The sequence below is a fragment of the Oncorhynchus tshawytscha genome, linkage group LG10 (assembly GCF_018296145.1).
Source record: "Oncorhynchus tshawytscha isolate Ot180627B linkage group LG10, Otsh_v2.0, whole genome shotgun sequence".
NCBI lineage: Eukaryota > Metazoa > Chordata > Actinopteri > Salmoniformes > Salmonidae > Oncorhynchus > Oncorhynchus tshawytscha.
The window spans coordinates 16,110,867-16,126,760 of record NC_056438.1 but is presented as its reverse complement, the minus strand read 5'-3'; the positions used below and the strand labels follow the sequence as shown (position 1 = coordinate 16,126,760).

General features: G+C 44.7%; 1 protein-coding gene and 1 long non-coding RNA gene across 5 annotated transcripts in view; one reads left to right on the top strand and one right to left on the bottom strand.

Annotated features, from left to right (window-relative positions):
• Positions 1 to 2,340: 2,340 nt before the first annotated feature.
• Positions 2,341 to 5,108, top strand: LOC121847422. The gene is made up of 3 exons (XR_006084264.1): positions 2,341 to 2,820; positions 3,158 to 4,126; positions 4,515 to 5,108. It is a non-coding gene; the product is annotated as an uncharacterized LOC121847422 (long non-coding RNA).
• A 136-nt stretch (positions 5,109 to 5,244) lies between these two features.
• The window catches only part of LOC112259842 (protein mono-ADP-ribosyltransferase PARP14), a 25,959-nt gene continuing 15,309 nt past the window's right edge, over positions 5,245 to 15,894 (bottom strand). For 2 of the 4 annotated variants that reach the window (XM_042328196.1, XM_042328195.1), the window contains exons 2-7: positions 10,945 to 11,069; positions 8,597 to 10,489; positions 8,181 to 8,417; positions 7,828 to 8,052; positions 7,594 to 7,659; positions 5,245 to 5,952 (exon numbers count right to left, since the gene is read on the bottom strand). In XM_042328196.1, the coding sequence (XP_042184130.1) occupies positions 5,896 to 5,952; positions 7,594 to 7,659; positions 7,828 to 8,052; positions 8,181 to 8,417; positions 8,597 to 10,489; positions 10,945 to 11,028 (2,562 nt within the window). In that variant the 5' untranslated portion in view covers positions 11,029 to 11,069 and the 3' untranslated portion in view covers positions 5,245 to 5,895. Of the gene's footprint in view, positions 5,953 to 6,155; positions 7,499 to 7,593; positions 7,660 to 7,827; positions 8,053 to 8,180; positions 8,418 to 8,596; positions 10,490 to 10,944; positions 11,070 to 15,894 lie in introns of those variants that run through there. The other 2 variants (XM_024434502.2, XM_024434503.2) reach the window with 2 other exon arrangements.

The following is a 15,894-nucleotide window of genomic DNA, read 5'->3' as shown; positions in this document are numbered from 1 at the left end:
GCTTCTCAAATCACACCCAGACATTTCACAATTTTGTTGTAGCACTGAACTATTGATTTGAAACTGAATTAAATGAATATTGCATTTAGTTTTAAAATTCAATTGCTATTTAATAAAACACATTCAATGTTTATATATTCAACCACCTGCTGTTTACCTATATGCATAGGCCCGCTCCCCATGCCTTATCAAAGGCTGCTGTTCTATCCTGCTGATACAGTGTATAACCCGCCAGCTGTATGTTCTTAATGTCGCCGATCAGCCACGACTTGGTGAAACATAAGATATTACAGTTTTAATGTCCTGTTGGTAAGATATGCGTGCTTTCAGTTCGTCCCATTTATTTTCCAGCGATTGAACGTTAGCTAGCAGGACGGAAAGCAAAGGCAGATTAGCCACTCGTCGCCTGATCCTCATAAGGCACCCCGATATCTTTCCGCAAAACCTGTGTTTACTTCTCCAGCGAATGAAGGGGATCTGGGCTGTCAGATGTCTGTGGTATATCCCTTCCGTCCGACTCATTGAAGAAAAACTCTTCGTCTAATCTGAGGTCAGTAATCGCAGTTCTGATGTCTAGAAGCTCTTTTCGGTCATAAGAGACGGTAGCAGCAACATTATCTTCAAAACAAGTTCCAAATAATGCGAAAAAACAAACAAAATAGCACAGTTGGTTAGGAGCCGATAAGGCGGCAGCCATGAGAACATCTTAGTGACATTCTAACATCATCCTCAACCTTGCAGAAAAAAACTAAAATGAATTTCACATGATCACATGTAATCTGATGTGACGTTTGTGAAAATATGTGACAACATGTAAAACAACATGATAACATGAAAGTACACGTGACAAAAAAACGTGTTTTTGGAACACTTCACCTAAAATTCCACGTGAAAACGTGTCTTTGGAACACTTCACCTAAAATTCCACATGAAAACGTGTCTTTGGAACACTTCACCTAAAATTCCACGTGAAAACGTGTCTTTGGAACACTTCACCTAAAATTCCACGTGAAAACGTGTCTTTGGAACACTTCACCTAAAATTCCACGTGAAAACGTGTCTTTGGAACACTTCACCTAAAATTCCACGTGAAAACGTGTCTTTGGAACACTTCACATGTGAAATTTGTTCTTCCAGTCGTCAGAACATCACAAATGTTTTACTTTTAAACTCGGACAAAACAGAAATACTAGTTCTAGGTCCCAAGAAACAAAGAGATCTTCTGTTGGATCTGACAATTAATCTTGATGGTTGTACAGTCATCTCAAATAAAACTGTGAAGGACCGCTGCGTTACTTTGGACCCTGAAACTTTGTCCAAAAATGATTTGACTAATGCAACCCGGCTACCCGGATAAAGCACTAAATAAACATCAGCTGGTGCTAAATACGGCTACTAGAATCTTGACTAAAACCCCAAAATGTGATCATATTACTCCAGTGATAGCCTCCCTACACTGGCTTCCTGTTAATGCAAAGGCTGATTTCAAGGTTTTACTGATAACCTACAAAGCATTACATGGCCTTGCTCCTACCTATCTTTCCGATTTGGTCCTGCTGTACATACCTACATGTACGCTATGGTCTCAAGACGCAGGCCTCCTTATTGTCCCTGGAATTTCTAAGCAAACAGCTGGAGGCAAGGCCTTCTCCTATAGAGCTCCATTTTTATGGAATGGTCTGCCTACCCATGTGAGACGCAGACTCGGTCTCGACCTTTAAGTCTTTACTGAATACTCATCTCTTCAGTAGCTCCTATGATTGAGTGAAATCTGACCCAGGGGTATGAAGGTGAACGGAAATGCACTGGAATGACAAACCGCCCTTGCTTTCTCTGCCTGGCCGGTTCCCCTCTCTCCACTGGGATTCTCTGCCTCTAACCCTATTACGGGGGCTGAGTCACTGGCTTACTGGTGCTCTTCCATGCCTTCCTAAGGAGGGGTGCGTCACTTGAGTGGGTTGCGTCCGGGTTGGCGCCCCCCTCGTTGGCCCTGCCCGGGGGTATTGTCGACGGGGCCACAGTGTCTCCCGACCCCTCCAGTCTCAGCCTCCAGTATTTATGCTGCAATAGTTTGTGTCAGGGGGCTAGGGTCAGTCTTTTATATCTGGGGTATTTCTACCTGGTCTGATGACTCCTTTTCCCGAGTCCACCTGGGTTGTTCTTCTGCTCCGGTTTCAACTGTTCTGCCTGCGGCTATGGAACCCTGACCTGTTCACCAGACGTGCTACCTTGTCCCGGACCTGCTGTTTTCAACTCTCTCTCTCTACCACACCTGCTGTCTCTAACTCTGAATGCTCGGCTATGAAAAGCCAACTGACATTTACTCCTGAGGTGCTGACATGTTGCACCCTCTACAACCACTGTGATTATTATTATTTGACCCTGCTGGTAATCTATGAACGTTTTAACATTTTGGCCATGTACTGTTATAATCTCCACCCTGCACAGCCAGAAGAAGACTGGCCACCCCTCAGAGCCTGGTTCCTCTCTAGGTTTCTTCCTAGATTCCTGCCTTTCTAGGGAGTTTGTCCTAGCCACCGTGCTTCTACATCTGCATTGCTTGCTGTTTGGGGTTTTATGCTTCGAACACACCGACTGCTTCATTGCATCACTGCTGTGTAACATTTTGCGCAACTGGGCAACTATACTGATGCAGGTATGTTTTGCAGAAGGTTGCATGCGGTTGGACACATGGAGGAGAGAATCAGTTTCGCAGTATCCTCAAAACTGTGTCTTTTTGACACAACTGCTGACAGCTACAGGGACGTAAACACAAAAATGCTGCTTGGAGACAAGTGTCCACGATAGTAGGATTGTCAGGTCAGTTTAGTAGTGAGCTTGTGCTAGATGTGGCTAGTTAATGTTAGCTAGCTAGCTAACCTAGCCATTGAGGTGTGTGTGAGAGAAAGAAAGTCATAAATTATGCTAGTTACTACCCCTGATATCTTTCCCAAATAGTCATGTTTGAAAGAGTGTGATTGTCAGATAAATAGTAATAGAAATGGTAGATAATACTGTGTCCCTGATCATTTGGTCAGATAACTGTGTGTGTGTGTGTGTGTCTGTGTGTACAGTAGCTGACATATCCATGATAGCTAGCTAATAACTATAGTTATGCTAGGTAATGGTTTGGCTAATCATGTTCATGTCTATGTAGAAGAAGACTGTAGGAGGAAGTGGAGATGACTCAGGGACAGGTATCAGAGAGAGAGAAGGGCAGAGAAAGAGAAGGAGAGGTCTGGGTCAGCAGCTTCAGGCCAGCAGCCTTGGTGCTTCTGCCACATTCTTTCTTTTCTGGATGCATTTATTGTGCCTAGGACAACGAGTGGCAATTTTACAGCCAGACCCTCTACTACGTCATCCACAAGTGTTGTCTCCACTGGTGCATCAAGACCCTCAACGTCACCTACAAATGCGACCACTGCCTCCACCGGTGCAGCGAGACCCTCTACAACGTCTACATCATCCACAAGTATGACCACCACCGGTGCAGCGAGACCCTCTACAAGGTCTACATCATCCACAAGTATGACCACCACCGGTGCAGTGAGACCCTCTACAACATCTACATCATCCACAAGTATGACCACCACCGGTGCAGCGAGACCCTCTACAACGTCTACATCATCCACAAGTATGACCACCACCGGTGCAGCGAGACCCTCTACGACGTCTACATTATCCACAAGTATGACCACCACCGGTGTGTAGCGAGACCCTCTACAACGTCTACATCATCCACAAGTATGACCACCACCGGTGCAGCCATGGAAGATGTTGAAATGGAGGAAGCACCTCTGGATCTATGACCACCTAAGATTATTATGAACCTCACGGAAGTGTCCACTGAGGACCTTGTTGAACAGGATGTGGCCGTGGAGAGAAACAGAGAGAGAAATGAAGAGGAACAACGTCACACCAGCCCCCAGATCCACTTAATTCATTTCAGCAGAGGCTCCTCCAAGCCGTCGAGAGGGATGCAGCCCAACCTGATGTCACAGGAAGGAGGATGACGAGACCCTATTTGCCATGAGCCTGGTGCCAACACTGAAGAGGCTGCCTCAGTGAAGAAGAGCAGCAGTCAAGGTTAAAATGTATCAGCTGCTTTTCGAAGCCGAGTTCAATGGTACATTTTCTTCTCTCCACATCATAGGTAGTGTCATAAGTGTTGTGACAGTGAAGTAAAGTAGGTCATTTTTACAGTATAGTCATGTAGGCTAATTGGTATTTCAGATCAAGATATTAATGAGGCAAATGTATAGCTGTTGTTTCTGGGTTAGAAAATATCCTAAAACAACAGTTTGCTGCCTAAATATTTGCCTGTAATATTCATCTTTTGATCTGAAATACAAATTCCATGAGTAAACAGCAAGTATTACCAACTTTACCACACTGTTCCTATATTTATGGCACTAACTACACTATGCAAGCAGTATTTAGTTAACATAAATCTCACCTTTTATGGTGTCATATTATGTTAAGCTTGTATGTGTTGTTTTTCTCTTCCCTTTCAGAAATGGAGTCAATTTAGCCGACCAGCTCACAGGAAGGACAGGAAGAGGAGAGGAGTTGTCTGGTTGTTGTTTTGACCTCCCTCATTGTACCTTTCTTTTCACACACGTCAGTTCTGTTTAAATTCAGTCAATTCATAAAGTCATTTGTTTATAAAGTCTTAGGATAGCATTCATTATTAGTGTTACATAGATTTCTGAATTGACAGAATTGAAACTCACACACCGGAGAATTCAGATGCTCTTGTTGGTCTCTTACGAGACTAAAGGTGAATATATTTCTTTCATTTAAAACCACTTGAAAACCAGGGTGTTGAAACTGTTTGTGAAGTTCTGTTCCATGACATCCAGGGGCCATTGGTTTGTTTAGCTGTGTTATGGCTACATATTATTCCCTTTTTCTCAGAGACAGAGACACACACACACCTCTTCGTACCTCAGATCTCCAGTGCCCTGCCCTCTCTCTCTTTATGGCCATGTCTGAAGTTCCCCTACTACGTCTAGGCTTTATGAGTAGTCCCTGTATCAGTCTGCAGTTGTGCCAAAAATACATGCTCTTGTTCTCTTACAGATTACAGGCTACACATTCATTTATTTTTACACGCACGCACACCTCTTTCAATAGTTTAATTTTTGTTAAAAAACATTTAAACACACATACCTGTCATGTTCTTTCCTGTACATGAATACGTTTTAAATTATGTTTTCATAGTCAGTTGTTTCAGTTGTTTATTAATATCTCATTTAGACTTAATCTGCTTATTTCTTCTCTACACCTTTGCAGATCTCAGACAAGATGAAAGTAAAAACACATTAGTGTTAGTTTTTTTCCACCTGCATTTTGTCACACCAGTGAACATGGTGGTAAACTGCACTATTTGTATGGACCTCTACCCTAGGACCCTTTGTGATCATACTAACTGTATGTCGTATAGCCTTAATTAGAGCTCCAGCTCATCTGATGTACCATGCCAGGTGTGTATAATACTGACGTTAATGGGAGAGGGAAGGGGTTAAGGTGTGGTCTTTACTCCCAAATGTCACTTAAATATAACTTCCAAATGAAGAGAGACAATGATACATAAAGTCATCTGGGGGAAGAAAATTCAATTTCATGGACAACGGTGGAGGGTTTTTAAAATAACCTTTGTGTTAGGGGGCTCTTAAAAGAGCCGTTTCACTCCACGGCATACTGCCATGGGACTTCACCTGCTGGCGATGAGAAGAAGATGGTCAGGTTCTCCCTCACCTGGAGTGCCTGTCTGGGGGTGTTGTTGGCACCTGCCCTGGTGACATCAGGTAGGTGACCATTTGGCGTGCCCGTCTCCATCCAGAGCTGCTCCTGGAATGACCTCCGCAGGTAGTTGTGGAGAAGTCAGCCATATCAGCTATGTTCAGCTGATAGCCAGGTGTAGCGTTGGTAAGGATTCACTCCATCGTGCTGAAAAGAAAGATCTGCTGTTGGGACAGCTTTATATAGGTCTCAACAGTTTGTGGGCACCGTTATAGTGCTATAAATCTATTGTTTAGTGTTGTGTCGTGGCTTTGCTGGCATGCATCAAAACATTTTTTGGTTTGTTTGCCCCACCAAGATTGACATGCTAAAAACGGCACTGATTTAGAGAACTGAACATGAAAATGGAATCTAAATGCATCTGTGAAGTTTAATATATTGAACTTTGATTAACTTGAAATGATGGTTTATAAACTTGATACACAGACAATGAATGCAATAATTACCCGATTGAAACTGAAAATATAAACATTGAACTTGAATGTTCAATTAATTTACATTTTAAACTGAATGACATATTTATTCAATACCGTTTCAAATCATTAAACACAGGTTCAAATGATTCATTCAATTAGTCAATTTGTACATTAAACATGAAAAAATATTAACCTCAAATTGAACAATTTAATATTCATTCAGTTTAACCATAACCCTGTCGCCTGCTTTTAACAAATCAGAAAGAAAAATAAATGGGACAAAAAGCTATTGCACAGTTGAATTTAACTGACTGGTGTCTACATAGTTAGTCAGATGTTGAATCATACTTTTCCACCATTTTTGATCCAATGATTCCAGGTTTATCTGTTACTATAACCTTTCAAAAGGTTTTCTTCTGGCACATTCAGAACCTTAGTTTAAAGCCTCCGGTACTGTCTCTGCCTCCTCTGCTGCAGTAACTCCTACGGACCCTCCTCTGACTGCTCCTGTTGTTGTGGACGTCCCAAAGACAACTCCTGCAGCTATGCCTACCAACACCTGTTAGTGTCCCTGAGAGTTTGATCAGGAGTTTATTCCTCACTATTTCTTTAGCCTGTTTTCCCATCTCTTTCTCTGACATCTGGCCAGTTGACTCCTTCCTAAGACTCTCCATCTCTGCTTGTATTAATCTCTCTGCCTCTTGGAGCAACTCGTTGGTGTAGAACCCTCCTCCGTTATCTCTCACCATCTTCTCTATGGTGTTGAGTAACTCTGCTACTTGGTACTGATTGTTCCTGTACCGACCCTGCTGATTGGTGTTCCAGTATTTGTTGTCGATCACGTGATATCAGCCTCCACATTTCTCCACAAGCATGTTCAGTTCATCATTCTGTTGGTCACCATGAGTGAAGAGGACTGTGGCATATTTAAATGCCTCTGGTGAAAAATATGTCTAGATTTTCGCTACAGTCTTGAATAGATTGTATACCGTTCCACTTTCAGTACAATGAGAAAGGCATGCGGTCCTGGAACACATTCTGTTATACATTTGACTATTTTAGGTTTCAGCTCCTCTTCAGGGATGTCAGTTTTAAAGAATCCAGGTGTGTCAATCAGGGTGATGTTTCTGCCTTTGATGTTCTTGGTATGAGCTTTACATTTCTGTGTTGAGGAGGTGGAGGAACTGTCTGAGAGGAACACATCATCTTGTCCGAAGATGGTGTTTCCAGCACTGTTTTACCTCCTCCGGTTATACCAAGCAGCACAATCCTGATGTCTATAGGGAGGGTTCAGAATTATAACTTGAAATGGATCAATCATATCGTAATAATGTATTTGATTTAAAGGTGGGGGTGAAGTGTTGTAATTCACCTTGCTCTGGTCGAGTGCCCAAATTGAACCCTCTGAGATGCAAAGCATTCTGGGTAGTTTGAAAAGCTGCAATGAAGAAATGTGATTGTTATTATTAAAAAATCTGCCATTATTGATATATTACACAGTATTATATAAGGGCTTCAGATAATCTGCAATGTGATTCGCTTAAACATATTGAAGTTAATGGACATTTTGTTTAATTCTTTGAGAACTTTAAAAGTCTCTTCTCACCTTGGTAGAATCTCTGTCATTGGGATGGACGACAATGCGGACAAAGAAGGGGGTTCTGCTCACTCGGTTCTGTTCATACCTACGGATCTCTTCTAGCAGAACCTGCGTTGCCACGTTGTGAGGGAACTGGAGAACCTCACCAGTTCCAACTACAGGGAACGCAATGGAACGGAAGCCCCGGATCTCACAAGCAGTCAGGATTTTCCTCACACCCTGCATCAGAGCCTGAGAGAGGACCAGAGGTCAAGGGTTAATGGAGGTTCAAAGGTCATAACACACACACACACACACACACACACACACACACACACACACACACACACACACACACACACACACACACACACACACACCTGTACAGCTGGTCCTTGGGGATTGTTGTCCCAGTGTGCACAGCTGAGGAAGAAGACACGGCCAGAGCTGAGACCAGACAGTCCCTCCACCAGGACGTTGTCACCAGGTGCAGTCCGTCCCGCTGATTCCCTCAGAAATGCTGTCATCAGCACCGGTCCAGCTGCCTCAGACAAGACATTACCCACTCGGGAGGATAGAGGGTCACTACCAACCATGGGGGACACCAGAGCATCCACCTTCAGAGAGACAGACACAGACAGATAGAAAGACAGGGGGGGACAAATAAATCAAGTAAAAGGGGAAGAGAAAAAGGAAAAGAAAGTGTAAAAGAGAAAGGGAACATTGGGTCAGTTCGAAGTCAACATAATTCACAGAATGTGAAGGCTGTGGCAAGGTCAGTGTGTCTCTCTCTCACCTCCTGTTTCTCTATGGTTCCCTGGATGATCTCCACCTGGACACAGACCTCTGGAGCCACTGGTCCCCTGGTGGAGGCAGCAGTGGTGTCTCTCTGAGGAGCATGTGTAGTGGTAGTGGTGGTGCTCGACATTCTCTCCCACTCAGGAATCTCCCTCTTCCCCTGTAACAGCCTATCACAGGCCTCCTGCATGGCTCTCACTGCCTCTCCACTCAAATCAATCAGAGTGACCTTGGTAAGGATGTGCTGTTCCCTCCCAAAGTCCCTCACTGCAGAGACTATGGCCTCAGAACACACCTTCAGAGGAACGCCAAATAACCCTGAGCTGATGCAGGGCATGGCCAGGGTCTGGAGCTCCAGGTTCTCTGCCAGATCCAGGACTGCCTTTACTGTCTTCTCCAGCAGAGGGCGCTCATTCCCACCTACTCTGCCCCCTACTGGTCCCACTGCATGCAGCAGCATCTTACAAGGCAGCCACCCTCCTGTAGTCTCTACCACGGTACCTGTGGGTACTCTCCCTATCTGCCTAACCAGATCCCTGCTGGCTTGCTGTACTTCATGCCCCCCCGCCCGGCTCAGAGCTGCAGCCACGCCCCCAGCGTGATCCAGATACTCATTGGCTGCGTTCACCAGTGCGTCTGCCCGTTCCTTGGTGATGTCACCCTGAAAAACAACTACCTGCAGCCCACCCTGGAGGTGATAGCTGGTGGCTGCGATCGTCTCGTTAGGTCTTGGTCCGGCGCCTTCTTCACCGTCTATGCCACTATGGTTCTGTTGACGACGTCCCACAACTCTTACACTGGACTGGTCTTTCAGAAAGGCCCCAATCTCCTCCCTCAGCTCCTGAACCTGCTTCATGTGACCCAGCAGCTGTACTCTACACCCAGGACCATACCTGGCCACCACCCTGCGTCTACTTTGGTTCATCCCCTTCACCTTTGTCTCAAGTTTGGACTTCAGTTCAGCCTGGAAAGCACCGTTGGGCACATCAATCTTCTCCTCCCCAAACTCCCCCAGCAGATCCTTCTCAGCTTGGTCCAGTTTCCCAGAGGAGAGGGAGAACAGACGGAGCTCTGTATCCCCCAACTCTACCTCCACATGGAGTCCCAACCCCAGCAGACTGCTCAGGTTCCCAGGCCTCCCATACTCATCCCTCAGGAAGGACAGGAGGTGGGGGGACACCTCAGGCACCACCCGCTCCAGCACCAGAGATATTTTATCTGTAACTAACTGTCTGGCTGTCCGGACATCACTTGCTGAACCCATCAGCTCCAGCTGGCCAGAGTCACCGCGTGTCACCTTCACCCCTGGAACAACCTCAACTATATCCTTCTCTATCACTTCACCTAGAAGACGGAGCTTAGACTGTCCAAGTTGACAGGTGGTGCTGATCTTCTCCTGCTTCCAGGAGCTCAGACCCTGACCCTGGAAGGCCGCCAGCTCCTTCAGCTTGGCCTGGACCTCGGGCCCCTCCCCAACCACCACCGCAAACCCTTCCCCTGCCTCGCAGTAAACCCTCACATCCTCTGAACCCAGGGTACTGCTCTGCAGCAGAGTCTGGAGCTTACGTGGGTCTACCTCATAGTGGCATTTGTACTGCTCCTGGAGCTGTTTGAACAGTCTCTCGACCTGTACCTTCCATGGTCCCACCCCAACCCCATCTCCACATGACCCAGCTTGGCCTGAGCCTCTGACCACTGCCCTCCCGTCCTCTGGATGGAGGTGGACAGAGCAGCCCAGAGAGGACAGCTGCTGCTGCAGGTCTCTTCCAGCCCCAGGGCTCTCCTTCAGGTATCTCAGGAGGTAGGAGTCTAGATGGAGTTCATGCTCTAGGAAACCAGGTGGGGATGTCTGGACAGGGAGGGAGGGATGGAATGGGAGGGACTGGTGACTCTAGAGTCAGAGATAAAAGGTGTAAGTCCTGGGGAATTCCACTGTTAATGATTATTATGTCTGTCTTTATGTTTATTATTCATTTATTATTGTAGGTCAACCGTACAGCTGCGTCTGGATTATATTAGAAATCTAGCAACTCATTTGGCATTTGTCCATTTTAGTTTAATACAGATTCATTTGGCTAAAATGTATGTTCTTGTCATTTCTCATATTGTAAATTTATATTTTACTCATCATAAAATCAAACATGCAATAAAATCAATGCAGACTATTTTGACCTCATTTGAAGGGATAATAAAGCCATTACCTGACAGGCAGATCCACGATATGTGTTTACTGGGATGCAATGACAATGTGTATATTGACCTCATATTATGGAAGATAAATGTTTTATCTTAAGTGACTAAGCATGCACTATATAGGTGCAGCTGTACTGTATAGTCTGGCCTCACCTCCTGACTGCTGACTGGGGAGGTTGTTGTGGGTGGAGGCTCCTGGCTGTCTCTCAGAGTGAGGGTGAGAGGTCCTCCAGGCATCTCCAACACATGATTAGGTTTCTGAAGTACCCTCTCCTGGACTGGAAGAGTTACAGCATCATAATAAGTTATTGTTATTATAGTCGTAGTAGTGATAATAGAAATAACAACCCTAAAAGTGACAACACATTTTTATCTTAAAAGCACCAAATGGGGTCATTTTTTAACACAAATTATTAATGATTGTAAAGAGACACTGTCAAGCAGTAACATGTTATTTTAACTTTTGTAATTCACAGAAATTGTTTTATTTCCCCAAAATAAGTATTGTTATTATTTATTTTTTAAATCATTTTTAGTTAAATTTGTTGTTAAAAAATAGACACTTTTGTATGTTTTTCATGTTAACAGTTATTTTGATACATTTCATCCATAGCAACATGAACATTGCTCTGTTATTCATATAAAAAAAGTGTGTCTGTGATACTCAACGGGCTGAGAAATTAGCGTTTGAGCTAATCTGATTTATGGGTACAACCTACAGTAAGAACGGCCGGCGATATGGGCAACGGTGCCATCAGACTTTTGGCTCTAACATTGTAATGCTAGGCTATCAATTCAATTCCATCTGAAAGATGAGAGTCAACTTGGTACAGAGACACTGACTGGAATCTAAAAATACATTTACATTTTTTTAGGAAGCTGCCACACCCCCTAAGCAATACGATATGTTTTGTATTGCGTCAAACAACAACATTGACGAATACGCTGATTCGGTGAGCGAGTTCATGAGAACATACGTTGAAGATGTCGTTCCCAACGATTAAAACATTCCCAAACCAGAAACCGTGGATTGACGACAGCATTCCGTGAAACTGAAAGCGCGAACCACTGCTTTTAATCAGGGCAAGGTGACCGGAAACATGACCGAATACAAACAGTGTAGCTATTCCCTCCGCAAGGCAATCAAACAAGCTAAGCGTTAGTATAGAGACAAAGTAGAATCGCAATTCAACGGCTCAGACAAGAGGTATGTGGCAGGGTCTACAGTCAATCACGGATTACAAAAAGAAAACCAGCCCCGTCACGGACCAGGATGTCTTGCTCCCAGGCAGACTAAATAACTTTTTTGCCCGCTTTGAGGACAATACAGTGCCACTGACACTGCCCGCAACCAAAACATGCGGACTCTCCTTCACTGCAGCCGAGGTGAGTAAAACATTTAAACGTGTTAACCCTCGCAAGGCTGCAGGCCCAGACGGCATCCCCAGCCGCGCCCTCAGAGCATGCGCAGACCAGCTGGCTGGTGTGTTTACGGACATATTCAATGAATCCTTATCCCAGTCTGCTGTTCCCACATGCTTCAAGAGGGCCACCATTGTTCCTGTTCCCAGGAAAGCTAAGGTAACTGAGCTAAACGACTACCGCCCCGTAGCACTCACTTCCGCCATCATGAAGTGCTTTGATAGACTAGTCAAGGACCATATCACCTCCACCCTACCTGACACCCTAGACCCACTCCAATTTGCTTACCGCCCAAATAGGTCCACAGACGATGCAATCTCAACCACACTGCCCTAACCCATCTGGACAAGAGGAATACCTATGTGAGAATGCTGTTCATCGACTACAGCTCAGCATTTAACACCATAGTACCCTCCAAACTCGTCATCAAGCGCGAGACCCTGGGTCTCGACCCCGCCCTGTGCAACTGGGTACTGGACTTCCTGACGGGCCGCCCCCAGGTGGTGAGGGTAGGTAACAACATCTCCATCCCGCTGATCCTCAACACTGGGGCCCCACAAGGGTGCGTTCTGAGCCCTCTCCTGTACTCCCTGTTCACCCACGACTGCGTGGCCACGCACGCCTCCAACAACAATCATCAAGTTTGTGGACGACATGACAGTGGTAGGCGTGATTACCAACAACGACGAGACGGTCTACAAGGAGGAGGTGAGGACCCTCGGAGTGTGGTGTCAGGAAAATAACCTCACACTCAACGTCAACAAAACTAAGGAGATGATTGTGGACTTCAGGAAACAGCAGAGGGAACACCCCCCTATCCACATCGATGGGACAGTAGTGAGAGGGTTGTAAGTTTTAAGTTCCTCGGCGTACACATCACAGACAAACTGAATTGGTCCACCCACACAGACAGCATCGTGAAGAAGGCGCAGCAGCGTCTCTTCAACATCAGGAGGCTGAAGAAATTCGGCTTGTCACCAAATGCACTCACAAACTTCTACAATCGAGAGCATCCTGTCGGGCTGTATCACCGCCTGGTACGGCAACTGCTCCGCCCACAACCGTAAGGCTCTCCAGAGGGTAGTGAGGTCTGCACAACGCATCACCGGGGGAAAACTACCTGCCCTCCAGGACACCTACACCACCCAATGTCACAGGAAGGCCATAAAGATCATCAAGGACAACAACCACCCGAGCCACTGCCTGTTCATCCTGCTATCATCCAGAAGGCGAGGTCAGTACAGGTGCATCAAAGCTGGGACCGAGAGACTGAAAAACAGCTTCTATCTCAAGGCCATCAGACTGTTAAACAGCCACCACTAACATTGAGTGGCTGCTGCCAACACACTGACTCAACTCCAGCCACTTTAATATTGGGAATTGATGGGAATTGATGTAAAATATATCACTAGCCACTTTAAACAATGCTACCTAATATAATGTTTACATACCCTACATTATTCATCTCATATGTATACGTATATACTGTACTCTATATCATCTACTGCATCCTTATGTAATACATGTATCACTAGCCACTTTAAACTATGCCACTTTGTTTACATACTCATCTCATGTATATACTGTACTCGATACCATCTACTGCATCTTGCCGATGCCGTTCTGTACCATCACTCATTCATATATCTTTATGTACATATTCTTTATCCCTTTACACGTGTGTGTATAAGGTAGTAGTTTTGGAATTGTTAGGTTAGATTACTCGTTGGTTATTACTGCACTGTCGGAACTAGAAGCACAAGCATTTCGCTACACTCGCATTAACATCTGCTAACCATGTGTATGTGACAAATAAATTTGATTTGATTTATGGACCAAAACTGCCCCATATCTAAACATTTTCAGGGTACATACAGTACATGTACATCTGCCTCTAAGCCAAATCTGGTGCTTTTATCACAAAGTGCACTACTGAGCCAACATTTTCAGTTTGGCTGCACATTACTATAATTCCAAATAGATCATTTTTCAATGCTCCACAATAACACAGACATCATAGTAAATTGTTTTTGTTGTTGTTGGTAACTAGTTGCTTGACGAAGCCCCAAAATCTCAAAATGTTCAAAGGGTGTGTCACGCCCTGACCGTAGAGAGCTTTTATGTCTCTATTTTTGGGTTGGTCAGGGTGTGATTTAGGTGGGCATTCTACGTTCTTTTTCTATGTGTTTGTATTTCTTTGTTTTGGCTGGGTATGGTTCTTAATCAGGGACAGCTGTCGATCGTTGCCTCTGATTGAGAACCATACTTACAGTGCCCTGCAAAAGTATTCGGCCCCCTTGAACTTTGCGACCTTTTGCCACATTTCAGGCTTCAAACATAAAGATATAAAACTGTATTTTTTTGTGATGAATCAACAACAAGTGGGACACAATCATGAAGTGGAACGACATTTATTGGATATTTCAAACTTTTTTAACAAATCAAAAACTGAAAAATTGGGCGTGCAAAATTATTCAGCCCCCTTAAGTTAATACTTTGTAGCGCCACCTTTTGCTGCGATTACAGCTGTAAGTCGCTTGGGGTATGTCTCTATCAGTTTTGCACATCGAGAGACTGACATTTTTTCCCATTCCTCCTTGCAAAACAGCTCGAGCTCAGTGAGGTTGGATGGAGAGCATTTGTGAACAGCAGTTTTCAGTTCTTTCCACAGATTCTCGATTGGATTCAGGTCTGGACTTTGACTTGGCCATTCTAACACCTGGATATGTTTATTTTTGAACCATTCCATTGTAGATTTTGCATTATGTTTTGGATCATTGTCTTGTTGGAAGACAAATCTCCGTCCCAGTCTCAGGTCTTTTGCAGACTCCATCAGGTTCTTCCAGAATGGTCCTGTATTTGGCTCCATCCATCTTCCCATCAATTTTTACCATCTTCCCTGTCCCTGCTGAAGAAAAGCAGGCACAAACCATGATGCTGCCACCACCATGTTTGACAGTGGGGATGGTGTGTTCAGGGTGATGAGCTGTGTTGCTTTTACGCCAAACATAACGTTTTGCATTGTTGCCAAAAAGTTCAATTTTGGTTTCATCTGACCAGAGCACCTTCTTCCACATGTTTGGTGTGTCTCCCAGGTGGCTTGTGGCAAACTTTAAACAACACTTTTTATGGATATCTTTAAGAAATGGCTTTCTTCTTGCCACTCTTCCATAAAGGCCAGATTTGTGCAATATACGACTGATTGTTGTCCTATGGACAGAGTCTCCCACCTCAGCTGTAGATCTCTGAAGTTCATCCAGAGTGATCATGGGCCTCTTGTCTGCATCTCTGATCAGTCTTCTCCTTGTATGAGCTGAAAGTTTAGAGGGACGGCCAGGTCTTGGTAGATTTGCAGTGGTCTGATACTCCTTCCATTTCAATATTATCGCTTGCACAGTGCTCCTTGGGATGTTTAAAGCTTGGGAAATCTTTTTGTATCCAAATCCGGCTTTAAACTTCTTCACAACAGTATCTCGGACCTGCCTGGTGTGTTCCTTGTTCTTCATGATGCTCTCTGCGCTTTTAACGGACCTCTGAGACTATCACAGTGCAGGTGCATTTATACGGAGACTTGATTACACACAGGTGGATTGTATTTATCATCATTAGTCATTTAGGTCAACATTGGATCATTCAGAGATCCTCACTGAACTTCTGGAGAGAGTTTGCTGCACTGAAAGT